Source organism: Tachysurus fulvidraco, chromosome 8 (genome assembly GCF_022655615.1).
Source record: "Tachysurus fulvidraco isolate hzauxx_2018 chromosome 8, HZAU_PFXX_2.0, whole genome shotgun sequence".
In the NCBI taxonomy this organism is placed as follows: Eukaryota; Metazoa; Chordata; class Actinopteri; order Siluriformes; family Bagridae; genus Tachysurus; species Tachysurus fulvidraco.
The window spans coordinates 24146830-24174091 of record NC_062525.1 but is presented as its reverse complement, the minus strand read 5'-3'; the positions used below and the strand labels follow the sequence as shown (position 1 = coordinate 24174091).

At 39.1% G+C, this 27262-nt stretch overlaps 3 protein-coding genes across 3 annotated transcripts in view; all 3 read left to right on the top strand.

Annotated features, from left to right (window-relative positions):
• LOC113653572 (transient receptor potential cation channel subfamily M member 4-like) overlaps positions 1 to 1568 on the top strand; it is a 23837-nt gene extending 22269 nt beyond the window's left edge. Inside the window, exon 28 of the mRNA XM_027163242.2 lies at positions 84 to 1568. Coding sequence (XP_027019043.1) covers positions 84 to 109 — 26 coding nt within the window. The 3' untranslated portion in view covers positions 110 to 1568. The remainder of the gene's footprint in view (positions 1 to 83) is intronic.
• A 914-nt stretch (positions 1569 to 2482) lies between these two features.
• Positions 2483 to 8013, top strand: LOC113653573 (sarcoplasmic reticulum histidine-rich calcium-binding protein). Its single transcript, XM_027163244.2, has 6 exons — positions 2483 to 3471; positions 6541 to 6629; positions 6977 to 7045; positions 7248 to 7302; positions 7388 to 7424; positions 7697 to 8013. Exons 1-6 carry the CDS (start codon positions 2793 to 2795, stop codon positions 7716 to 7718), a joined length of 951 nt encoding a protein of 316 aa, XP_027019045.2. The 5' UTR covers positions 2483 to 2792; the 3' UTR covers positions 7719 to 8013.
• A 12779-nt stretch (positions 8014 to 20792) lies between these two features.
• LOC113653580 (carbonic anhydrase 4-like) lies at positions 20793 to 25726 on the top strand. The gene is made up of 9 exons (XM_027163256.2): positions 20793 to 20831; positions 21071 to 21140; positions 21239 to 21265; positions 22290 to 22460; positions 23522 to 23673; positions 23764 to 23853; positions 23956 to 24028; positions 24287 to 24450; positions 24743 to 25726. The coding sequence occupies exons 2-9, from the start codon at positions 21071 to 21073 to the stop codon at positions 24947 to 24949; spliced, it is 954 nt and encodes a 317-aa protein (XP_027019057.1). The 5' UTR covers positions 20793 to 20831; the 3' UTR covers positions 24950 to 25726.
• Positions 25727 to 27262: the final 1536 nt, after the last annotated feature.

Genomic DNA, 27262 nt, shown 5'->3' with positions numbered 1-27262 from the left:
TCATTTGTTTGTTCTGCCGTACAGGTGCCAAATCTCGGCTCTGAGTTATAATCTAATCACTTCTTTTGTCTTTCTTTCTTTAGTAAATCCATCCACACCTGAGATGTGAGAACAGTTCCTTCACCTTTCGTCTGTCTTCCATCTTCCTCTTCCTTGCATTCCTATTTATTATCTCAAAGGAAAAGGAAGGGAACTTTACAGAATTAAAGAATGGGGTCAAACGTCGGCAAAAGGACAGCAGAATAAGAGTTTTTTATTGTACAGGTTTAAACGATGATGGTATGCATTTTTTTTGTTGTTTTTAATTCACTAACGCTGCCTTACCACTAACCTCAATCATGCCACCCTTAATAAACAAGGGAGTCATTACTATTTGTGGGAGGTTTGTGTTTTTAATTTCATTTAATTCTAAAGACAAAGGTAGAAAAAGCCTTCCAAGCACAAAATAAATCCAATTTTTCATAATTCTCTGTTCTTTTTGTCAGTATTAGGTTACAAGCCAAGCTAAAATGTTCAGTGTTACAGTGTATTTTACTTCAATAAGATTAAAACAAACATGGCTGATGATGCCATGCAATTAAATCGGTATCTCAGGGTCTGTATTGTGTATAATCTGTCTAATAATTCACCATTTATGATTAGCATCGCCGTTGAAATGCATTATTGTGGAGGTGCCACCTAGTGGTCACTGATGGTAATTACAATAATAGTTGTGACAGAGGCCGCGTTCAAGTGCTCTGGGAATTATTGTATAATTAATACGAGTTTTTCACTTGTTCTTTTCGTAAGCATGGGGAATGGGTTGTTTTGTAAAACTTATGCGCACACACACACACCGCTGTAATGTCTTTAGTCTACCTCTTTCCAATGAGAAACTTTTGTTCAGAGCAAGTTACATTAATGCACACTGATGCTGTTACTGAATAGTATTTTTCATTATCATTTTATTTTTATCATCATTGTAATTATTTGCTTATTATTAATAGAACTTTGTAATGTGCTGGGTATCCCGAAGATTCTCTGTATGATTCTGTATTTATATAAGTGCAAGTTCAATCAAGTGTTGAATATTTAGTTACGTTGCAATGAAATATAACAATAGTAAAACTTCTAATAGTTAATTCATTAACTGAAATGAATTACTTTCCAGAAACATGTCCATGTATCAATCTTTTGAATCCCCTTTTAAAATATTGCAGGCCGAACCCTTTCAGTACAACGTAGAGCTTTTGTTTAATCAGCCTCCTCGACCCCTGAACCCTGAACACAGCCTCCTCGACCCCTGAACTTTTTTTTTTAATCTCGTACATGTCAGCATGTCAAAAATCTTCAGTTATATTTGACTCAACTGCACTTTTTGGTGTTGCTGTTAATGAAAACTTCCTGTGATTCTTGCTATTAATACAACTCTGTTGGACTGCTGTAATTCTTTTATCTTTAGTATTTTTTAAAACTTCTCTTATTTATACTCTTTCTCTTATGTTGTTATTTAATGGCATGGCATATGATGTCGTGTACATGTCTTAAAAATGTGCTTGAGAAATAAAATTGGACTTGATTGAATCTCAGCTTTAACATGTCCCTTCTTCTGTCTCTTCTTGGGTCCTCACATAGTTTGTTCAGGATGAACGCTGCCTTGTGTAGAGAATGGTTTGGTGGAAATTTAGCACACCTTATAACACTCCCTCCACTTTAATACAAACATCTGTACACCTGCACATTCATGCAGTTATCTAATCAGACAATTACACGGTGGTGGCACAGTATTATAATCATACAGATGCAGGTCAAGAGCTTTAGGTAATGCTTCAAGCATCAGAATGAAGAAAATGTGTGAACTATGTGATTTTAAATGTGGCATGACATGGTTGTAAAAACTGCTGATTTCCTGGTATTCCTGTCTGTGTGTTAAGGTTCTGCAGGCTGGAACATCTTGATGACACAGATGAAAGGAAAATGACCAGACTGGCTTGAGCCGCCAGTTCAGTTCCAGTTCAGGTGATCTTAAGCTCTTGATGTGTATCTGTATCTGTATGACTTTACACTTTGTCTTGTGCCACATGACTGATAAGATGTGTATCTGTATCTGTACACCATTTCACTTTGTCTCGTGCCACATGATTGAGATAACTGCAAGAATGTGTAGGTGTTATTAATAAAGTGGACAGTACATTGTTATCATTATTATTATTATTATAATTGACTGCAGTAAATGAAACAGATGGCATTTAAAGATGACTGAAATGTATCAGAGACAATTGGGTTCAGTTTCAGTGAGTGGCGTGAGGTCAAGGTTGTGGAGCCGCTTTATATAACATCTCAGTCACCTGTCAGGCTCAGTGAAGCTCTACGCATGTATGTGACAGGCTTTAGCTGACTGGAGATAGAGTGGTGTGTGTGTGTGTGTGTGTGTGTGTGTGCCCTTTTCTCTTGCACTAGCATGCACAACATTGCTATCTTTCTCACTCACATAGACAGGTTGCATAGAGGACATCAATCGAGCGGCCTTACATGCATGTGGTCTTGTCAGTCATCTCACTTTGCTTCCTTGCTCCATTTTGTTCTGTGATTGCGTGTGCCGGTGTATTGGCACGTGTGTACTTGTGTGTATGTGACTGTGTGATCACTGCCTGCAAAGGAAGGAGACAAAAAGCAGACCTGCTGCCGCAACCTGGCTTACAAGAGTTGTTTACTTTCTTTTATCTTGTGCAAAGAACTAAAGTTTAACAGGGTTTAGGGTGGGGACTGAACTAGACTGGAAGATCCGGTTCCTTCTTTTGTGACGGTTGAAAATGGCAGCTTTGCGTCGTGGCCTAGTGTGGCTGCTGCTAGCACTGCTGAGTGTCGGAGTATGGACTCAGGTAGCAGTGGAGGAAGAGGAGGAAGAGAGCCAGGATGAAGCAGAGGAGCTGGGGGAATTAAAGACAGAAGAAACTGACGAAGAAGGTGAAGAAGCGTCTGATGAGGAAGCACAGGATCCAGGTGGAGAGAGTGATGAAGAGGAAAAGGAAGAAACAGAAGCAGATGATGATGATGATGATGAGGAGGAGGAGGAGGAGGAGGAGGAAGAAGAAGTAGTAAGTGAAGTGGATAAAACAACTGAGGAAAAATCTGCAGACGAAGGCACTTCGGAGGAGGAAGAAGATGATGAGGAAGAAGACGATGCAGAGGAGGGTGAAGCTGATGAGGAGGATGATGTAGAGGAGGAAGAGGCCGACAACGAAGTCAGCAAGGACGAGGGTGAAGGAGATGAAGATGCAGAGGAGGATCAGGCTGACGATGGAGATGAGGAGGAAGAAACAGAAGAGGAGGAAGGGGAGGAGATTAGTGTGTCTGATGACAAAGATGGCAGTGAGGAAGATGATGATGATGATGATGATGAAGAGGTAAAGGATAACGAAGAACAAGCGGAAGATTTTGATGAGGACGAGGCCAAAGACGAGGAAGATGAAGCTCGGGATCAAGCTGAAGGTATCTTTTGAGAGTGTTACAGTTTAAAGGCCTCACTGCTGCTATACATGGCGAAGCATCTAAACAATTATTATCTATAATAATTAGATTGAACACAAGATTAGTAATTAATTATTGGTTTGGTTTATTGATTTCTAATTCATTTACCAACAATCAGATATTTCATTCCTTCAGATTTAAACTTACTTTTATAAATAATTCATTAGCATTCTATTAGAGTTATATTTTTTCTTGCTTCGGGACGGTCTGCTTTTGTTGTCTCACTCCAGGCATGCAGGTTTAAAATAGCCTGCTATATCTGAACCCTAGCAAGCATCTGAACTCTTCAAAATCTTTTAAGCCCCCGATGAGTGTATGCTGTTGATAGAAACATTAAATGAAAGCTATTCCAGGTCTTTTACCAGGATACCATGATAAATATCCTAAAGGTTCACAGGTGGCTCTTTAAGCAGCCACTGCACTTCTTTATGCACAAGATCACAGACACCCATATGACTGATTAGTGTCTCTGATGGACAGGTGAGGATGAGGAGGATGAGGAGAACTAATCTGAGTGCAGGAGATGACTCAACTTTTTTATTCATCAACATTTCTGTGACTGTGAACAATAAAAAAATCATATTTTAGTTAAATGAAGTCCAAGGAATAAATTTAATAAAATAAATAAACCAAGACATACGTATACGGGCAAAACAACAACAGTTCCTTACTCTGAAATATTGGAGATTTTGTATTTATGAGTAGAACACAGGTGAAAGCCAGCACAAAGTCGTAATTACGAGTGGGAAACTCGAAATTTTCCTTGAGTTCCGAATTGAAGGCGTGTCTATAAACCTATTAAATGTACGTTTAAAAAATATATTGTTTCTCTCAAAAAGTTTAATTACAATTAGACAAACTAATGACCCCCCCCCAAAAAAAAACACAGAATTATATAATTGTGATGTAATACAGAGCGACAATGTTTACAGTGACGTCATAAAAGGATTAAAAACACACAAAAACAAAACAGACCTTAGGCGATTTCTTTGTTTTTCATTTTCTAGACGTACAATTTAAAAACTTTGGTGTAATTTTCTGCAGTTAATTAAAAGAAAAGAGACGCGCCTAAAGTCGGAATTACGACTTCCTAACTCGTGAGTCGTAATTACGAATTTCCAAGAACCCAAAGTTTCCAGTTTCTAGATACAGCTACAGTAAAGTGATTAAATAAATAGGCCACGATTAATATACTGTACAATTCTGATTTAAATCACTATAAAGTTGACATTTGGTTCAGAAACTGATTACAAACAAACAAACAAAAAAACCCACTTGAATTATTCTGTGTTTTAAAAGTACAGTTAAAAAAAGCCTTGTTGTATTTTGTGCACAAATCACTGCATTATAACATGTTTCATAGTAGAACAGTTTTAATACTTTCTTCAATGAATTTTAGATTATTGTGATGTTAGACGTGTGGTACTGTAATGTTTAGATTATAATGAATGTCCTGCTTACACAATATTGCTTTTTGACCACATATTATAGTAAACAGTTATAAAGTTATACTCATACTATCCAGTCCTCTAAAAAGTTTTTATTCTATATATATATATATATATATATATATATATATATATATATATATATATATATATATATACATATACATATATACATATATACATATACATATATATATACATATATATATATATGTATATGTATATATATATATATATATATATATATATATATATATATATATATATATATATATATATATATATATATAAATATCCCATGATACTGAGATGTGAGGGAACAAAGCAGTGTTCTTTAGTAATAAATAAAAACAATAATGTAAATCCACCCTATTGCTGTAAAACCTTTAAATTAATTAAGAATTACACAATAATCATTGGTGCACTTCTGGACCCTTAGTGCTGATATTTTGCTCTTTTTTGCCCTCTAGTGGACAAACAGTGACTAGCATTTATATTTCAAATATTTAAATTCATCTTTGTTTACGGAGATCATTTTAATAAACACATATAATCGAAATTTAGTTGGTGAACCAGATTAGTGAAACAGTATGAAAAATTCATGAGAATATAACTAATTTAAAAAATGGATAATTATTTATGATCCAGTAAGACATGCAACTCTAGATGTTTTAAGCTAGACCTGATCTTAGCTGTTAGTAATTTATGAGACAATGTTAAAGTAAATTTTAGAAGTTGGAGATAATTTCATCACACATAAAACACCTGTAAAAATATCATCAGAATTATGAAGTCTTTTGAGTGATAGATATCTCTACAGTCGTTGGTGTGTGACTGCAGGAATGAGGTTTTGGAACTTCAAGCTCTTACACCTTTAGGCAAAGGCCTGATCTCTCATTTACAATCACACAATAGACCCAACTTTGTGCTTAACAATGGAATGTTTGCAGATGCTTTTGAAAGAAGAAAAAAAAATCTATTTTTGTCTGACAAAATCCTGAAAACAATGCTTACACTGTTAAAGTAAATACACAGCAGTTTATCTATAAATGACACTGTTTTTCTTTTAACATAAAAAAAAAAGGATTTATTTTTGGCTTAGTAAGAACTATTGTGTTTTATGTATATATAAAAAAGAAAGCAGGTTTTGAGGATTTGTTAAGTTATTTATATATAGTTTCACCAGTTCGTGTAGTTTTTTCCCCCGCAAAAATGCAAACAAAACAAAACAAAACAATACAAAGCAAAACAGAAACTGGCAAATTTCCATTCCTTGAGTCATGTTAAATTTTATGAGCAACAGCATCAACATAGCTGCATAGCAGGGTCATAGCAGGGTCATAGCAATAGCAACATATCTCTCTCTCTCTCTCTCTCTCTCTCTCTCTCTCTCTCTCTCTCTCTCTCTCTCTCTCTCTCTCTGTGTGTGTGTGTGTTTGAGTGTGTTTGAGTGATCCTACAGACAAGATAATGATTGAAAGTTTCTACATTGTTTTTTTTTATATAGATACTTAAAGATACTTTCCAGTGCATGTAACCCTGTAGATGTGAAATAATCAAGTGTGTATCATATGTTCTATAGAACAAACTGGTGATGATGAAAATTCAGAGACCAAAACCTCAACACAGTATCACAGTGGATCTCTGTGTACCATGTGCTCCATCTGTGAGGTACCTGCATGAGTCACATCCACACTAAATATAATCATAACTGTACATCTGTTTCTTTAACGATGGAACTTTTATCCATCAAAACTATTAATTTTTTTCCTTAATTTTTTCCTCTTCCTCAGGCCAACATAATTTGTTATTTTCCTATAACACACTTTGAAACTAAACTTCAAATTTATTTCAACTTCACACAGTGAATGTCAGGCTTTGATTAAGTTCCTGGAGAACTTCATACAATAGTTTACCAAACGCATAATTACACCATCAAATAGTCCAAGCCTGTAAAAATGTATGAATAAATACATATACATTAAAATGTAAAGTAATTCTTGCCCTGTCTTTTTAAGCACTGCAGTAGTTGTGATAAATGCCCGTGTGAGGCAGGAGACTCATCGGCACATTGCCAACACTGTGACGTAAGTATATCTATAGAGGAACAAAAATATTGAGTGCTATGAAATATTATTTTACTCTTTCTTCCTCTCTCTGTCTGTCAAGTCTGTCCAACCTTTATGTCGGACATTGCATGACAAAGCATTATAGATCTTCCAGCTTTTTTCCAAACCACTCTAAAAAGATCCTATCTCTCGCTCTCTCGCTGTCTCTGTCTCCCCCTAGCGGTGTTCCTACTGCTACGCATGTCCCGTGATCTGTGAGACAATATGTGAGCCAGGTATTTAACAAACTTCACCATACTTTTCTTATTTTTGTTCCATTATAAAAAATACATTATGCAACACAGGCCTTTTTTCTCTCAGGTGGCTTTATGGATGTGATGTCTGGGACAGTGTACGAGTGAGTACCGCACGTCTAACCTAAACTAATCTAATCATTCTAAAGATATTTAAATAATTGACCTTCAAGTATTTATAGTACTTTTTATATTGTGTCATCTCGTATGTCCGCAGATGTTACAAGAAATTCATAAAATAAAAAATAAAAAATAATGCAAGAATGAACCATAGTGTACTTTCAATAATAAACACAGATGTTATATGTCATTTGATCCAAGACATCCTGTGTTCTTCACGGCAAGTTTTATATTTCCTTCCTCGTTGTGTCTGCAGAACTCTTGCTGCATATTTCTGAGAACTTTTCACATCGTCTCCTGTGCCATCCTGTGGAGAAGAGCAAGAGTAAAGCTCAGAGTGAATTTAAAAAGAAAAGTGCCGCAGTCTGAAACGTGATCTTCGATCTCTCCGTGCTATGAAAATTCATATTAACAGGATGGAGATATTTAACAGATCAGATATTTTAAATGAGTTTTTTGTTGTTGTTGTTGTTGTTTTTGTTTACATGAATTCTTTTATCAGAAATGGCAACAATAAAATACAGACTATTTGTTTTTAGTTGCATTCATTAAACTTATGATGAAAGACTTGTATTTAGTTACACCAGTATTCAGTCATTTTATGAGTCAGTGGAACATGTAGGTTGTAGTATCCTGTATCCAAAAAAACAAAGCAGTCTCATATATGTGCATACATCTGATATCAGTGCAAGAATTTGATAGGCTACATTTGCATGACAGTTTCCTTTTGTTCAATTCGATTCAAGAGAATTTTAATTATAATAATATTTTTGAAAATCAGGTTACAAATGATGAATTTTTAAATGTGTTCTTAATGAGCAAGAAATGATGGTGGTGATGAAAACCTCCCTTGAGACTATATGATGAAGGAACCTCAAGAGGAACCATACTCGATTAAGAATCAAGTGACATTGAAAGCAGCTTTACAGAAATATAGAAAGAGAATAAAGTTTAAAATTAAGTTACTATTTATCTCTAACATTTATCCCTAATGATCAAGCCCACGGTGATGGTGGTGAGGAAACCTTGAGAAGAACCAGACTCAGAAGGGAAGGAAACTTTATCAGACATTTAGGTGAGACTGGACAGTAAATAATAATAATTAAAAGTACAGTGGAATTGTGCAACCAAGAGCTCCTGAAAAACTAACAGGTCACAGTCGTTTCTGAGATTATTACAGACTTAACACTAATTCTTTCCTGGAGAAGTCTTCAGATGTTCATTGGTAAAGACCTGAGCACAAAGATGATCGATAGAACGGCAGATCAAAGACAGTGTAAGGATCTCCAAGTAGTTCTGTCTACAGAAATCCCATGAGTCATGGTCTGTTCATGCAGATTTATCTAAGCAGAGTAATCACCAGGTGACAAGACTCCAACCTTATAAAGTTATAAATAATTTTCTTTCCATAACTGTCCTTCCTATATGGTCAAACACAAAGCAGAATCTATTATTTTTATTTATTTATCTCATTGATATAACTTTGTAATTGAGGGTTAAGGATCTTGCTCAATGGCCCATCAGGGGCAGATTTGTGGCTCACTACTGATTAATAGACACTGAGATTTCAGTCGATCCCAAACGTCTTTGGTTTTTACGGAGAGCATGCAAAGACATTCAAGACAATCATGAGCCTTCTACTTTGTGGCAAAAGTTTGAGGAAGAGCCATATGCGGTGTCATGGTTAGACGTCCATGTATTTTTGTTCAAATTGTGTATAACGTATATATAATAAAAAATGGGTTTTTATATAGTTTTAAACATTTTCTACATTGGATATCATCATATACTTTACATAAGAAGATCTTAAATCTCCTACAGATTTGCTTGAGCCGTTACTTGGTGACATTCTATTGAAGACTGTGCTTGGTTGTTGTAACTTTGCCACGACGGCAAGGCCCCACTGAAGGCACGACTCCCTCCCAGATCTCTCCCTTGGGCTCGTCCACCCGTGGTGGAGCAGAGATACCAGATTCAAATGACAAGGCTGCCAACTTTCTCACATTCAGTGTGAGACTCATGCAATTGACCCAATTCTCACACTCTCATGCCACACCCCCATATTCTCCCACAGACTTGAACAGCAGTAAGGGAAAAAAAATCGCGCTGCATGATCTCGCAAAGCAAAGCACAGAGACCAGACAGACAGTGTAGTGAGTTTTTGTGACAATTGTGAGGGAAATACACAATTTATTCCCATAAACTGAGTAGTCAGCCGTTCTCCCTCCCATCTGCACCGTGTGAATTGTGAACAGAGGCAGGTCGGTGAGTTACATGGCGCTCCATGTCTCCGTCCAGTTTAGGCTAGTAATTTATAGGCCTATGCTGTTATATAGTTTATATAGAATTAAATTAGCATTAGCAGAGTTGTTTGTTTTGCAGCACTGAGCAGTTATTTTACATAACTTTATCATAAAAAACAATACAAAAGCATTTCCAGATGACAAATATCTGGACATGCCTAGTAGTTATTGTTAATTACTGTTTTCTAAAACAGAATGTCAACTCAACGACATCCCATAATAAAATGATTTTATTTATATCAATCACAACTCATGAATCATGTCCAGATATTTGACTAGTGGTAGTTTCAGTATGGATAAAAGGGACAGGCAAGAAAAGAACGCTTGTATCAATGTGGGCAGCTTATCAGCCCTTCAAGAAGTCCTGTGACCCTGAGAAGCAGCAGGAAAAAAAGGAGGAAAGGAGGAACATGAAAGTCTATCTGAGACTTTAGAGCAGGAGACAGTTGAGCCCTCAGATAAAGAAGAGATACCAGGCCAAAAGATTAAATCCCAGAGTGGAGCTGCATCCTATTGATTCTCCTTTAAAAATGAATGGTCAGAAAAATGGCCATTCATAACAAAGGGGACACTAAGTACACATTATTGGTGCTGTGTATGTAGGATAGAAAATGCTTGCTGTCACCAGGGAATAGCAGATGTTACTAGGCACATAAACAGCAAAGGCCATCAGGAAAAAACAGCACTTACAATATAGCACATGTTAATATTTGAACATGTTAATCACATGTTAATCCTCCATCCATCCATTTTCTACCGCTTATCCAGGACCGGGTCGCGGGGGCAGCAGTCTAAGCAGGGATGCCCAGACTTCCCTCTTCCCAGACACTTCCTCCAGCTCTTCTGGGGGAATACAGATGCGTTCCCAGGCCAGCCGAGAGACATAGTCCCTCCTGCGTGTCCTAGGTCTTCCCTGGGGCCTCCTCCCGGTTGGACATGCCCGGAAAAGTTCTTCAGGAAGGTGTCCAGGAGGCATCCGGAACAGATGCCCGAGCCACCTCAGCTGACTCCTCTCGATGTGGAGGAGCAGCGGCTCTACTCTGAGCTCCTCCCGAGTGACCGAGCTCCTCACCCTATCTCTAAGGGAGCGCCCAGCCACCCTGTGGAGGAAACTCATTTCGGCCACCTGAATCCGGGATCTTGTCCTTTCGGTCATGACCCAAAGCTCATGACCATAGGTGAGGGTAGGAACATAGATCGACTGGTAAATAGAGAGCTTCTCCTTGCGGCTCAGCTCTTTCTTCACCACAACAGACCGGTATATCGACCGCATCACTGCAGAAGATACGCCTGTCGATATCCGCCTGTCGATCTCCCGCTCCATCCTTCCCTCACTCGTGAACAAGACCCCAAGATACTTAAACTCCTCTACTTGAGGCAGGAGCTCTCCACCAACCTGAAGGGGACAAGCCACCCTTTTCCGGCTGAGAACCATGGCCTCGGATTTGCAGGTGCTGATTCTCATCCCCGCTGCTTCACACTCGGCTGCAAACCGTCCCAGTGCACGATGGAGGTTTTGATTTGAGGTAGCCAACAGGACAACATCATCTGCAAAAAGCAGAGACGAAATCCTGTGGTCCCCAAACCAAACTTCCTCCGGCCCCCGACTGCGCCTAGAAATCCTGTCCATATAAATAATGAACAGGACCGGTGACAAAGGGCAGCCCTGCCGGAGTCCAACATGAACCGGGAACAAGTCTGACTTACTGCCGGCAATGCGAACCAAACTCCTGCTCCGGTCATATAGGGACTGGAAAGCCCTTAGCAGAGGGCCCTGGACCCCATACTCCCAGAGCACCCCCCACAGGTCAACACGAGGGACACAGTCGAAAGCCTTCTCCAGATCCACAAAGCACATGTGGACTGGTTGGGTAAATTCCCATGAACCCTCCAGCAGCCTGGCGAACTTATAGAGATGGTCCAGTGTTCCACGACTGGGACGAAACCCGCATTGTTCCTCCTGCATCCGAGGTTCGACTATCGGCTGAATTCTCCTCTCCAGTACCTGGCATAGACTTTTCCCGGGAGGCTGAGGAGTGTGATCCCCCTGTAGTTGGAACTCACCCTCCGGTCCCCCTTCTTAAACAGAGGGACCACCACCCCAGTCTGCCAGTCCAAAGGCACTGTCCCCAACCGCCACATGATGTTGCAGAGGTGTGTCAACCAAGACAGCCCCACAACATCCAGAGACTTGAGGTACTCAGGGCGGATCTCATCCACCCCCGGTGCCTTGCCACTGAGGAGCTTCCTCAGTGACCTCAGCTTGGGGGATCGACGAGTCCACAACTGAGTCCTCGGCCTCTGCTTCCTCAGTGGAAGATATGTCGGTGGGGTTGAGGAGAACCTCGAAGTACTCCTTCCACCATCCGAGAATGTCCCCAGTCGAAGTCAGCAGATTCCCACTCCCACTGTAAACAGTGTGAGCAGGGCACTGCTTTCACCTCCTGAGACGCCAGACGGTTTGCCAGAATTTCTTTGAGGCCGACCGATAATCCTTCTCCATGGCCTCACCAAACTCCTCACATACCCGAGTTTTTGCCTCCACAACCACCAGGGCTGAAGCTCGCTTGGCCCTCCGGTACCTCTCAGCTGCCTCCAGAGTCCCCCGAGCCAATCAGGCTCAATAGAGTCTTCAGCTCCTTCTTCAGCTTGACAGCATCCCTTACATCCGGGGTCCACCACCGGGTTCGGGGGTTGCCGCCAAAACAGGCAGTGGAGACCTTATGGCCACAGCTCCGAGCAGCCGCGTCGACAATGGAAGTGGAGAACATGGTCCACTTGGACTCAATGTCTCCAACCTCCCTCGAGATCTGGTTGAAGCTCTGCCGGAGGTGGGAGTTGAAGATCTCTCTGACAGGAGACTCTGCCAAACGTTCCCAGCAGACCATTACAATACGTTTGGGTCTGCCAAGTCTGTCCAACTTCCTCCCCTGCCATCGGATCCAACTTACCACCAGGTGGTGATCAGTTGACAACTCCGCCCCTCTCTTTACGAAGGTCAGATAAAACAACCACAAAGTCGATCATCGACCTCCGACCTAGGGTGTCCTGGTGCCACGTGCACTGATGGACACCTTTATGCTTGAACATGGTGTTCGTTATGGACAAACTGTGACTAGCACAGAAGTCCAATAACAGAACACCACTCGGGTTCAGGTTGGGGGGCCCGTTCCTCCCAATCACGCCCCTCCAGGTGTCGCTCCCCACATGAGCGTTGAAGTCCCCCAGTAGAATGACGGAGTCGCCGGTCGGAGCACTTTCCAGCACCCCTCCCAGAGCACCAAGAAGGTCAGGTACTCTACACTGCCATTTGGCCCGTAAGCACAAATAACAGTGAGAGACCTATCCCCGACCCGCGGGTGCAGGGAAAAGACCTTCTCGTTCACCAGAAGGCTGAGCTGGGGGGCTATGAGCAAGCCCACACCAGCCCGCCGCCTCTCACCGCGGGCAACTCCAGAGTAGTAAAGAGTCCAGCCTCTCTCTCGTGGATATTATAATAAGATATCTGCTATTGAGTTGGGTTCCAGAGCCCAAGCTGTGCGTGGAGGCGAGTCCAACTATCTCTAGTCGGTATCTCTCAACCTCCCGCACCAGCTCAGGCTCCTTCCACCCCAGCGTGGTGAAATTTCATGTCCTTAGAGCCAGATTCCGTGTCCGTGGATTGCGTTGCCGAGGCCCCTGCCTACGGCTGCCACTCAATCCACAATGCACCGGCCCCTTACGGTTTCTCCCACTGGAGATTGGCCCCACGTCGCTCCTTCGGGCTGAGCCCAGCTGGGCCCTGTGGGGTAAGACCCGGCCACCAGGCACTCGCATGCAAGCCCCAACCCCCGGGCCTGGCTCCAGGGTGGAGCCCCGGTTGCGCCATACCGGGCGACGTCATGGAACTTGTTTTATTCTTCTTCATAAGGGGTTTTGAACCGCTCTTTGTCTGGCCCGTCACCCAGGACCTGTTTGCCTTGGGAGACCCTACCAGGGGCAGAAAGCCCCAGACAACATAGTTCCTAGGATCATTCAGGCATGCAAACCCCTCCACCACAATAAGGTGGCGGTTCAAGGAGGGGCATGTTAATCATATATCTGTACAGATAATTCTGAAATTCTGTACAGATACCAAATACTTTGACAATCAATATATACTTAATACACTTCTGCTAATGCAAGGATTTTGTGTTTGTATTTTATTGCACACCAAGCCAAGCCCCTCAATAAGCTCCTCCCCATAACCAAAGTTCCGCCCCCCAAAATCTCACTCTGAGGTGAACTCAAAAGTTGGCAGCCCTGCAAATGCAGATATGTCGCGGTGCACTTTGATGCTTTTATTTCAAAGCACAGATTACCAAACTACATACAAACCTGAGCAAACAATGTCAACAAAAATATTGAACATGCATGAAGTAATACACAATGTCCATGGCTACTGTAATATGATTATCCTTAGACATGAACATATAACACAATAAGGAGGCAAGGGTGTGGCACCACCCAAATAGAAACAATAAACATGTGCACAAGAGGAGGCCTGCCAGCCCACCCTCTATTGGTCTGGCTGGGGACCGACAGAACTCCTGACAGTTGTTCAGTAAAGACTGAGCGTCATGTGTTGCTCACAAAACATCGTCATTGAACATATTCAGAAACTGGGCTCACTTGTAGTACATACACAACTTCACAGACACCACAGACTAATTGAATGCCTTACATAACACAACTTAAAATGAACTTTCTTGGAATGTCACCAGGTGAAAACAAAAAGTGATGACAGAGATTTAAAGATCTGAAAATTAATGCCTGCATAAAAATGCCTCTTCATTCTTCTTCTTATTACCATCATTATATAACCTAATTTGCCTTAATAAAAAGTTTATTATACATAATGATTGATGGTTCTTCAAATGGCTTTTATAATAATGTGTTTATTCCGATATTTGGTACAAATCATTCGATTGTGTATCTTTGCTTTAAGTTGCTGAACTCTTGCGTTTGAATCCCAGTACCAATAAGCTGACAGTATCGGGCCCCTGAGCAAGGCCCTTAACCCTAAGTTGCTCAGTTGTATAAAATGGGATAAATGTAAGTTGCTCTTGATAAGGGTGTCTGCTATATACCGCAAATGAGAAGCATAACCGGCAGTGTAACTACATGTTGATTCCAATATTCATACTAAAATAAAATTCTGTGTTCCACATGGATCTCTGTTAGGCCCGTTGCCCCTTTCTCTATATGTGCTACCTCTGGTTAGAATTATTTAACACTGTACTAGCTTCCTCTGCTTTGCTGATGGTATACAGTGATGAACATTAGACACTGAATGGTGAGTAAGATCCATCCTCAATTAGATCTACAAGGGGCACAAGTAGAACTACCTCTACTACGGCTACATGTACAGTAGTTATACTGTAAGTAATCTTTCGTCTTAGGCAGTGTATCTCTGCATAGCCTTTCACTTACATGATGTGTTAGTGCTAAGATAAACAAGTTTTTTGTATTTACATGATGCAGAAAAACTAGTTTATGCTTTTGTTCTCTGTAGATTAAACTATTGTAAAGCACGGCTGTCTGTATCATCTAGTACAGAAGGTGTACAAACAAGCTCCAGATAGTCAAGAATGCAGCAGGTGGTGGCCTTACCAGAAACAGAACATATGATCACATCTGCCTTAAATTATCCATGCCGCATTGGCTGCTGCTAAAATTTCCATTGTTAAATACTAGGAACTAACCAGAGACCGGAGAGTCTGGATTCTGAATACAGTATGAACAAATATGTTTTCTTTGAAATGATAGAATGATTAATGTGAACAGGCAGACCAGGGAAATATAATAGAATATTCTCACTATGAAACAGCAATTTTTAAGCCTTAGTGAAAAAAATAAAAAATAAAAAAATTCATGAATTACTGTACACCAGTCTACTGTGGTATTATATTTCAATTGATGAGTCATCCTGCATTATTAACTTGGTTCCTTTAGCAGCGCTGTTCATGCAACGCATATAAGAATCTTCTAATTACTTAAAAAAAATTAAATATGTATCATTCATTGAATTCGGTAAAATGGATCTCATGTGCACAGCCAGTTTCGAGTCATCCCACAGGTTTTGACAGGGTTTGGGCTCTGACTGGATCGTTCCAAAATACTGACCGTCTTCTGATTCCAGTCCTTTGTGCAGGAAATTGAATATTGCTTTATTTTCAGTTGTCTAACAGAGGCCTAAGGGTTGTAACTAATTGGTATGAGGAGATATCTATGATTTCTTATATTCTGACTAAAGTCCCGCTTCAGCTGAAGAGAGGAAGCCTCATACCATGATGCTGCCACCACCATGCGTCACTGTAAGGATGCTGTTGTTTGAGGGATACGTCTTGTTTTGTTGACTCAAAGATATCTTATAAAATTAACATAACACAGTTTGCTCAATGTTTTGAGGTGATTTAGTTGTGTTTCATAATTCTAAGAGAGAAGACTTAAAATGTTCACTGATTAAGACTCAAGCACAAAGGTGACCAACACAATGGCAATTCAAAGAGAGTGTGATATTCTCCAATTGGTTATATATACAGTACAGCAATCCCATGGGTCACTGGTTGTCCATGCAGGTCTATCCCAACAGAGTGCATCACCAAGTGACGAGACTCCAACCAGGGGTAGAGGGTATGGATGGATCATGTATGTCAGGATAGAAGAAGCTTTTTGAAGAAGCAATTTCAAGAAATTGTCTTTTTGTAAATTTTGGACAGATTTTCTCTTCTTAGAGATGTCACTCTGGTGCTCTATTTTCTCCACATAATGATGGTCTTCACAGAGTTCCATGGTACATCTAATATTTTGCAGATTTTTGTAACAATGATCCTTTGATACAAGCTAAACCACGAGTTTTAATCCTGCAATGTTAACAGATCCTTTTCTTAACAATGTTTTATCTATTATATTGTTTCCTTCATGGTATCATTTCATCTGATTATATCTGCACTTTATTTAAAACAAGTACAGTGGGCCTGTGATCAGATCACATGCTCATATTTACACCATGTGATGACAAAGGAACGGATGTTTTATGCAGGTTTTTGGTCAATGCGTCATTGTTTGTGCCTGATATTGTATCCTTAGTCATCAACCACATTACAATAAGCTGTTTTAGATCATGGATTATCTCAGTTTATTTACTTCCTTTAACCTACTTCCTCATATGCTAAATGTCACATTAAACTTTGTGAATATATCGAGAAAATATCGAAGATGACTTAAAATCCATTATGTTTCCAATGGATTTTAAGTCATCTGCGATATCTTCTCAGACACATGTGGGGAAAGTGGAAGAACAGTGGATAAGATGGTGGCCTACTGCTCAAACGTTGTGGGTTTGAAACCCAGGCCCACTAAGCTGACACTCCTGGACCCCTGAGCATGGTCCTTAATACTTAATTGCTCAGCTGGATAAATAAATGAGATAAACTTAAGTTGCTCTGAATAAGAGTGTCTGCCAAATGATTAAATACTTATATGATGTATATAGATCTCTCCATTTCTAGCAGATTCAATTTGGGAATTGAACAAAACAAGGTTAAGGTCAAGGGTCTATAGCTGTTTTTCTTTCAGGAGCTTTCTTATTTTTTAAAGTATATTTCAACCATATTGTGGAATACAAATTAGTAAACAGGTGGAGGCATCCACATTGGCCCGTCAGAATCAAGTTCTACTACAAATGCATATCTTTATACCTGCCACAGTGTTCTCTTTATTTGGGGTCTGTACAAATAAAAATTTCTTTTAGTCTCTTGAAAGCCATTGCACTGATATGACAATGTGTGACATGTCTGTATTAGATCAGTAAGTCTTTTGCATGTCATTATCACAGTTTAGTTTATTTAGGTTTAAAATTTGTTGTGTGTAAGTGCATAAATACTCTGTACAAACTCCATGGCCAGATCTATTAAGCGATCACAAAACTTATCTGTTAAATCTGTCACCGCCAGTCTCAATGATATCTTCAGTTGTTCTTATCTAGGAAGCCATCATTGGTCTTATCACAAGACAAGAGTTTACTGGTGAATCTAGAAGATGATTGACAGATATATTTGCATAAAGAGTCACTGCTTACGCACATACTCATGACTATAGCTCACCTGATTAGACTGTCTTGTGACGGGACAATGACTACACAAACCTATTTGACGCACATGGAATCCAGCACCCGTTTATCACTTGTATGTTGTAAAAATTGTTTGAAATGCTTCAACAAATTCACTCACAAGCTTTTAACAATTACAGGTGCTTTGTTTTTGTTTTTTTAACCACTACATGGTTAATTACACGCTGTCACATAAGTTAAGTACACTTTCCAGCAAGATCTACAGAATGCCCACAACTCTTGCAAAACAAACAAACAAACAAACAAACAAACAAAAAACCTAAACATATCAAAGCTAAACTGTAATATTAAAGTTGTGTCTTACAATAGAATGTCTAAAATAAGCAATACATTTCTAAAGTGATATGTTTTTTTAGTAATAGTAAGTCTAGCCTCCTTTGTGTAGCTTATTGAAAGCTAAGAATTATCCATTAACAACAGTTTGCAAATCATAGGATGTTCTAAATAAAACAAGCCTAAACCTTATCATTATATAAGCTAAGTCATTGTATATTTGGTGCATGAACCTATCCTTGTGCCTACTTAAATAGGATTAATGTATTATTAATGTATTAAGTATAAAGCTTTTCATCGCATACGGTATTCAATACTACTCCATTGCTAGCTGTTCTATGAGTATTTTCTGTAATATTCGGAAACTATCCATGAATACTGATTATCATTATTAATAAGCAACTATTTATCTGAATCTTTGGTACAACTGAGCAGTTTAGGGTTAAGGGCCTTGCTAAGGAGCCCATAGTGGAAGCTTGGTGAACTTGGGATTCAAATAAATGAATGAGGAAGAAATTAGGGCATGAAAGCCTTTATTATCACCACACAGTTCTTTTCCTTGGATATCCCAAATGAGGAAGTTGGGGTCAGAGCACAAGGGCAGCTATAGAACATTAAGGGCCTTGCTCTATTGCCCAACACTGGCACCACAATTTCACTATCTTCCTATCAATAGTCCAATGTCTTAAACACTGAGCTTCAGTACCATTTGGCCTATTCTATAAGGTTATCTATATGTTCCTTCCATAAACTGGTGAGATATACTGTACGATAAATGTGGGAACCCTCTCAGGTTCATACAGTAATAATGAAGCATTTACAAGTATTTTAAAGTGACGTGACATGGCTAAGTACGGTGACCCATACTCAGAATTCGTTCTCTGCATTTGACCCATCCAAAGTGCACACACACAGCAGTGAACACACACACACACCGTGAACACACACCCGGAGCACTGGGCAGCCATTTATGCTGCGGCGCCCGGGGAGCAGTTGGGGGGTTCGGTGCCTTGCTCAAGGGCACCTCAGTCATGGCCAGCCCGAGACTTGAACCCACAACCTTAGGATTACGAGTCAGACTCTCTAACCATTAGGCTACGACTTGCCCCACACCACCCTGCTCACTCCCACTGTCCCCATCCGCCATCTTCACCATCACCAAGTATTTAAAATATTTAAACTATTTGAACATAAATTTGTATGTGGGCACCTCACCATCACACTCGTATGTTGTCTCCAGCTTGACAATGTCACATGCACAAAGTGAGCTCCATGAACAGGAGGTTTGTTCATAATGACGTAGAGCTTGTACACCTTTGTGTTTGTTGGATGAACTGGAATGCTGACTGCACAGCCCTGCATGGGTAATCCTCACAGCCATATTCCAAAATCTAGTGGAAAGCCTTTCCAAAAGACTGGAGTTAAAACAAAAATCTGGAATGGGTTGATGTGATGGTCAGGATTTCATTTTTTCTTTTGGTCAAATAGTTTATTTTATTAGTTTAGAATTTGCTTTTCATTATTTTCTGGGTTTCTAAGGAAACCTTTGCACATGGTATGTTAACAATTTTCCTTTATTTGAACTAAGGGCAGCACCCATACCAGATCTGTCTGTCAGACTAATAGATGGTAAAACATCAGTGCCTCACCAATGTGAGTGTTCAGGTGTAAACAGACTCTTGGCAATATAGTGTACACACAATAAGAGAACTTCAGCAAAACCCATCAATTACACCATATTATATGTCAGGAATGGCGCTGATTAATCTCGCTTCTACTTCTTTCTTCTGTAAGTATTTTAGTGCAACACATAAGGAATGAGGAAAATGAAAATGAAATGATAAAATGTGTTCATTTATCTGAACACCAAATATGTCTGACTGTAATTGGACTGAATGCTTGTAAACAGTAGCTATTAATCAATAGCTAAGACTATTGATTGGAAGGTTGTGAGTTTGAATCCCAGGGCTAAGCTGCTGCCACTAAACAAGGCCCTTAACACTTTTTTGCTTAGCTGTATAAGTGAAACAATTGTAAGTCACTTGGGATAAGGGTGTCTAGCAAATTCCATAAATGATGGTTGCTTTTCATTAAAGACATCAAGCAATATTCCCTCTGACTGGAGGCAAGTGGGATGAAGCGTGGCAGTGGGGAATGTTGAGAAGCCAGCATTTGAATGCTTTTATTTGAAAAATCAACAACTTATAAGAAATTTTCGAAAAGCCATTTTGCAGGTCTTTGGATGTCTGTAAAAGAATGTGCAGAGTTGCTATCTGCTGTCTAATCTGCTATCTTTTTCCTGGCACACTTTAACTTTCAACAAAAGCCTGCTGCTTCAACATGCCAACGAATCTTAAAGGCAGTTAGGTGGAAGGTTAAAAAAAAAAAGCACACACCCTTTAATACATCTAATTGAACATTTCATTGTCAGCTTTAATACCATAGGAGTGTTAGGGCAACATACAAGGACTGTGAACCCCTGAGGTTAAGGGATGTGCTGTCTAGTTCATTTTTAGATCAGATTTGATAATGGAATAGAAATTCCATGGGTAGAGTGTTGACAGCGGAGTCAACACGCCCACACAGAGGTTATATTTAAAGAGGGAACAAGGGTGACTTTAAGGATTCTGCTCAACTGCAGTGTTGAACTTTACCGGTAAAAGGTAAGACTACTATTTATTGCTTATCATTATGAATATAATTTCTGACTGCAATTTGGAAGAACTTTAACATCATCAGCTTTAATGTCATAACTTCATTTCATTCAGCAGACTGTTAAGCAGTAAATTTCATTTATATTAAATGTGTAAATGAATGTTTTAGATTCTTACTGGATAACTGTAGACAATTTTGCTTTAATGCAAAATTTAAAAAATTCCACAACACTGTCTTATGTATGTAGATGAAGCTACAGCTCGGGGTATTTCTCATCGCCTGTTTGCTTTCCACTGTTTATAGTGAAGGCTCAGTAGGTGAGCGATATCGACTGCACCTTTCTTCTTTTTCTCTTTTTCTTTCGGTTGTTGTTGTTTTACTCAAAATGCTGATAATATTGTTCTAACCTTTTCAGCGTTTTGCTATAACTTGCCAACATGCAGTAAGTGTTCCTTTTTATCTACCAAGATGCTAATTCTTTTCTGATTATGTTGAATAGTCTGTTTGGTCCCTATATAAATCAAGCCTGTGTTTGCTAACAGAATATGCATATTTGTGTATTTCAAAATATAAAAGTATTAAAATTTTATTTTTTATTATTAAAATTTTTTTTTTAAATATTTAAAGCTATTCATTATTTGTTTTTATTTCAACTTTTTAAAATAAATAAAAAAGTAAAAGCTTTAAATAATTAAATATTTAAAGCTATTCATTATTTGTGTTTATTTCAACTTTTTAAAATAAATAAAAAAGTAAAAGCTTTATTTATTTGACCATTTAAAAATACACAAATACGCATAGTTTTTCCCCAATGGGTTGATTTTAAGTTTTGGATGTTTGCCAGTGTGTATCTGAATATATTATAAAAGAAATAATATTATTATTCAAGCCAAATAAATTTTCGGTCTGATCCTGGACTAAACAGACTACATAAAAATCCCAAACACAACCCAACCCTCTTTAGAAGCTGATGGATTAGTTCCCATAGCTCTAGAATACGCAATAATAAATATATAAATATAACATGAGACCAGTTTAGGATTTTCCCATTTTTTTAAACCTAAGGTTCTTTGTCGATGAATATCTGCTGAATACTAAATGCTTAGCCAACATGTCTATTAATATAAATAGATTAAAATCTGTAACCTGAACTGTGTTTTCTCACAGGAAGGTATCCTTTTGCACAAATGGCTTGAACACGCAGCTTACATGCAGATTCTGGGTAGTGAAAATAATCAGATGCGAATGTAGCTACTGCTGCCCTGTGCAGTTACACACTATAATCAATACAGTAAACAGTAAGCCTTAGTAACTTAGTAAGCCAGGAAGTGATTTGAGACACAGCTTGAGTTCACATATGCAAACGAGTTGTTTATTAGAGCGTACAGTATGTTTTGCATGCAATTTATTTTCAATTAAGCACTTTTGCTTGTTTTAAAGATTTTATATGTTGGGTTTCTCTTCAGATGCTAGCACCTGGGCTACACTAGCACCACACGACTGCAACGGCACTAATCAGTCCCCCATCAATATTGTTACTGCTGATGTGAAGCCTGATAGCAACCTCACAGCCTTCAGCTTCAGAGGCTTTAATGACAGCTCTGCCCTCATAAACATCAGAAATAATGGAAAAGCAGGTGAGGTCTTTATAACATGATTCAGGAGCAGCACTGACACCATATAAAGTACATGTGCTTAGTTTTTCTTATTTTGTTGCTGATTTTTTTTAAGCTCTTAATCTCTAAGCCTGAGGTTTTCAGGAGGAAACATCCTACCACCAGATTTCTTTTATATATGTACAGCAATGGAAAATGGTGTAACTAACTATTCTGTTGTCCTTTCAAATGTCTATAAACAAAGAAATAACCTCAGGTGACAATAAAATAAAACATAAACATAGTGAAACTTTGTTAGTGAAATTGCAAATCCCAAACATTCTGGAACAATATCCTTTGGGCTGATTATACCAAGGTACACCCTCTGTCAATATGCTTGGTTATCAAGTACAGTGCCATGTTTAGGGAAAACCAAGACAACAATGCAGCATCTGACCACATCACAGTCAGCATGCTGGTGTCTGTCAGAGGGCTTGTTTGGCAGCCATCGGACCTGAGTACCTTGCAGCCATTCAACCATGATGAACTTTAGTTTATTCTAAAATATTCTTGAGATAAGTTGGGCCATGCAACAGGACAATAATCCCAAACACACTAGCAAATTACATGTCTGACTAACAACAACAAAAAAAATCAAATGCCTTCAACAACATCAGTCAACTGAAGCAATGCTGTAAGGACGAGAGAGCTAAATTTCTCAATACTGGCATTAGAGACTAAGAAACTCCTACAGAAAACATTTAGTACAAGTTATAATCTATGTGGTTAAGTTGCTAGATATGAAGGATTTAGGTTTAAATCGCAGAATCACAGAGTGAGATTAAAGGTGGTTCTATAGGGTGTACTATATCTTGATTCTCTTCTGTTTTCACCTGAGGTTATTAACAAACAACTTAATCAAGTCTTGATAAATGACACATTTATTACAATTGATGTAATAGCTCATGAAATAAAATAGCAGTAACACAAAAAAGTGATCTCTTTGGTTGTCGTAGCCAGGTGACATTATTTTTCAAAAGTGAAGCTGATTTCCTGGAATTTTCACCATCACCAGTCTGACAGGAATTTCTCTGTCTCTCTAGTGGAAATCGAGCTTGATAGTGCAAAGATGAGCGTGTCAGGAGGAGGACTTCAGAGCCAGTACAATTCCACACAGTTCCACTTTCACTGGGGCAACGGCTCCTCCGTTAACGGATCAGAACACGCTGTGAATGGCAGAAAATATGCAATGGAGGTGTGGAAACTGTTGGACCAAATATTGTAATGACATCCAGCCTGTTATTTAGTGAAATTTTATTTAGTATACCTGTTTTTGTCTTTTGAGATGCACATAGTGAACCTTAGGACTGATTTAACCACTGCTGCTGCTCTCAATGACTCGAAGGGATTTGCTGTTCTTGCTTTCTTTATTGAAGTAAGTCTTTGCTTTACTAAATGCTTTCAAACTTTTTTACAGTCTTGTTGCTTTTACAGCTTGTAATTATCATGTTGTGGCTCTTTATAATTATATTCTTAGGCAACCAATGACAGTGGCAAACCTGAGAGCTGGAAGAACCTCACCTCCTTCTTATCAAACATTACTAACATCGGTAATGATATACTTCTTGTATAGTAAAACCAAGGAATATCAAACCAAGGAAAATCAATAACTAATAATATACACAATGTGTATATTATGGTGCATGATATAAACCTAATTACTTTTAATGGATTCAAAGCAATATACTACTTGTGGATTTTTCTTGCAAAAAGCTCTTGCAGGATTTCTTTACAACAATAGTAGCAGTAACAAAGCTCCTGTGACAAATACCTGAGCCTAAAACATGTCATTTTTACTTTTATTTTAGGTGCAACTGTGGACATTATGAATATACTTTCTGTAGACAGTCTGATTCAAGGAGTGAACCTGAATAATTATTACCGGTACCAAGGCTCTCTGACCACACCTGCATGTAAAGAAAGTGTGGTATGGACTGTATTCAAAGACACAATCAAAGTCAGCAGTGATTTGGTAAGTCTTCAGGTTATACCCCTTGCTGATTTGCCTGGTATTTCATTATATTCATTCACTTAGACATATTTTCCAAAGCATACATACTTGTAATACAAGTAGGAATAAGAATAAAGTGTACCATACTGCTGAGTTAGACCCTAATATTTCATGATTATTTTATTATTTGCTTATTTCCTGACCCTGGCAGATACAAATACACATCAGCATGTAAAAGGCCAAGCTTTTAGGATTACGATTATACAGTCGTTTCAGTTTTTTGATTGATTTAATTGAGTCTTTCTGTCAATAGATCAATCTTTTCAGCAACACGGTGCGCATCAACACAACAGCCGACCCATTCATCACCAACAACTTCAGACCATTTCAGGCTCTGAATACAAGGACTGTGACATCACAACCAACAACATCAAGCACAATATCATCAGCAAGCACTCTGCATCACACTCTATTTATCAGCACAGCTCTGCTCTACTATGTATTGTTCCTGTGTTTGTAGTCCCTTTCTACCAAGACACCAACATGATGATAAGAGCATTTGTTAGGTCTAGACACTTTTTTCCACTGAATGTATAAATCATACCTGATCTACTTCATGCGCACAAATATGTAATATTAAATTGATAATTTCTCATGAAATACTATATTTATTCTCATATGGTAATTACAGAATATAGAAAATTAAAAGCCAGGGAGTGCAAAGATGTGTGAATATTAGTCAGGGAATGCAAAGATGTGCTGTTTTGTAGAGTACCTTTGTATAATGTCGGGGTTGAGTGGGTGGCCGGAGGAGCTGGCATGTTAGCAAATAAAATATAGTTGTCTTGGAAATTTCTTGTGTTCACTTTTTAGTCTAATTCTACTCTTTTTATTAGGTGCCAAAATACTACAAAAATCTATTACAATTTGTAACTGTGCTGTTCTCTACAAACATTTTTGTATCATTTATTGAAATGTTGTTCTAGAGTGACCTTATAGTCCTTATTTGATGATGTCACAAACGTGAGTCTAGTTTTCAGCAGCAGGGAAGAGCATGTGGTCGTGGCTACTGCTCCTTGATTTAAGTTGATTTGAAGGTACTTTTGGTATGTAGACATTGCTACATCATAGTTTCCATGCATATTTACAGTAAATTGTTATATTTTATATGCCAGATGTTAATTTATCTCTCTTTGTTTTCGCGAATGGCACAATCTATTTCTGGAAATAGTTGATTCTAGCTACAAGGAATGTGAAGAGCCTTTGTTGTGTTTATGTGAACATATTATTGAATGTGTATACTTAGAGTTCTTTATTTTGTACTTTTACGGTTTTACATTACTCCATGGACAGCAGTAAATCTTGAAAACCATTACTGAGTTTGTCTTTTATGGGGGGCGTTATCTGACTGCATACTCAAGCAAGGCGTTTGAGATAAAGTGCAGAACAGTAAAACAAAACTCTTCGGTGATCAATCTCTAGTATCAAACTCCATGGCGGGGAGCTAGCCAGCTCATAAGTTGAACTTCCTTCTACAATGTCTAAGTCAAGCTGCAATTCTGGATCAGAAAGGCAAGCATCTAATGTGTCATGTTCGTCACGGCACTCATGAGGCTCATCGACTGTAACCACAGCCGCCGCCGCGATAGCTAGAGCAGAGGCTGAAGTGGCTAAAGCGTAAATTATGTAGCATTTGCTAAAGAAGAAAGCAAACTGAAAATACAACAAGCACAGCTTCAGCATCATTAGACACTTTAAGGCTGAAAAAAGGGTCTCAGCCATACAAGCGAAGGCCGAGGCCTTAGAAGCAGCAAGAAAGTGGAGGAAATATGTAATAGAGTTACCTATAGAGGACACAAAAGAACACACACAGGCTTACTTAGCGGAACAAGCAAATAGTGTTGTGGATACACAAATGCCGGTGCTAGATGGGCCATTTCATGATAACGGATACACAAATGTCTCCAAAATGCAACAAACACAGACTACTGTGCTGCAGCAGGAGGGTCAGCATAGTTTTTATGACACACCACTCATGTCTCAGCTTGTCAATACAGAGGGCAGGCAGTACCCTACCATTCCGCAATCCACAGATGTACAATTTACACTCTCAGCCCATCATGACACGTACTCGCGATTACCTAAAGACGTGTATCACTCACGTTCTATGGCATTTCAAGGCAACAAGGAAAGGAGCGGAGATAGGCGAGTGACATTCGACTATTCTTCAATCCAGTCAGCTACATCCTTACAAGCTGGACCGTATCAAGGCAATCCTTATGCAAATAACCAAATGTCTGATATCGTCAAGTTTCTTGCAAGATGTGAATTAGTGTCCATCGGCCTAACGCAGTTTAATGATCGTCCAGAGACTTTCAGAGCATGGAGGGCCTCCTTCATAAATGTCACTAAAGAACTTAACCTCTTACCTAGCGAGGAGATGGACTTGCTAGTAAAATGGCTGGGATGCGAGTCAGCTGAGCATGCAAAACGGATCAGAGCTGTACACATTAACCGTCCACTACATGGGCTCAGTCTGATTTGGGATAGACTTTATGAAATGTATGGCTTGCCAGAAATGGTAAAAAGCGCTCTATTTGGAAAACTGGAGAGCTTCCTAAAAATATCAGAGACAATCACAGATTGTGCGAGCTGGGAGATCTGCTCTTGGAGATCCAAGCAGCTTAGCAGGATGGTGATTTGATGGGTTTTTCCTACCTATACACACCAAGGAGAGGGAATCCGATAATACAAAAAGTACTGTTCAGCTTACAAGAAAAACGGCTCACAGTGGGATCTAAGTACAAAAAGGACTACAGCATCTCCTTTCCAC

Excerpts from the sequence above, each read along its gene's own strand:
- LOC113653573 (XM_027163244.2), top strand. The coding sequence starts at position 2,793 with ATGGCAGCTTTGCGTCGTGGCCTAGTGTGGCTGCTGCTAGCACTGCTG. Across the intron at positions 7,303-7,387 it reads TGAGACAATATGTGAGCCAG|GTGGCTTTATGGATGTGATG; the intron begins GTATTTAACAAA and ends TTTTTCTCTCAG. Across the intron at positions 7,425-7,696 it reads ATGTCTGGGACAGTGTACGA|AACTCTTGCTGCATATTTCT; the intron begins GTGAGTACCGCA and ends TTGTGTCTGCAG.
- LOC113653580 (XM_027163256.2), top strand. The coding sequence starts at position 21,071 with ATGAAGCTACAGCTCGGGGTATTTCTCATCGCCTGTTTGCTTTCCACT. Across the intron at positions 21,141-21,238 it reads TTATAGTGAAGGCTCAGTAG|CGTTTTGCTATAACTTGCCA; the intron begins GTGAGCGATATC and ends TAACCTTTTCAG. Across the intron at positions 24,029-24,286 it reads ATCAAACATTACTAACATCG|GTGCAACTGTGGACATTATG; the intron begins GTAATGATATAC and ends CTTTTATTTTAG.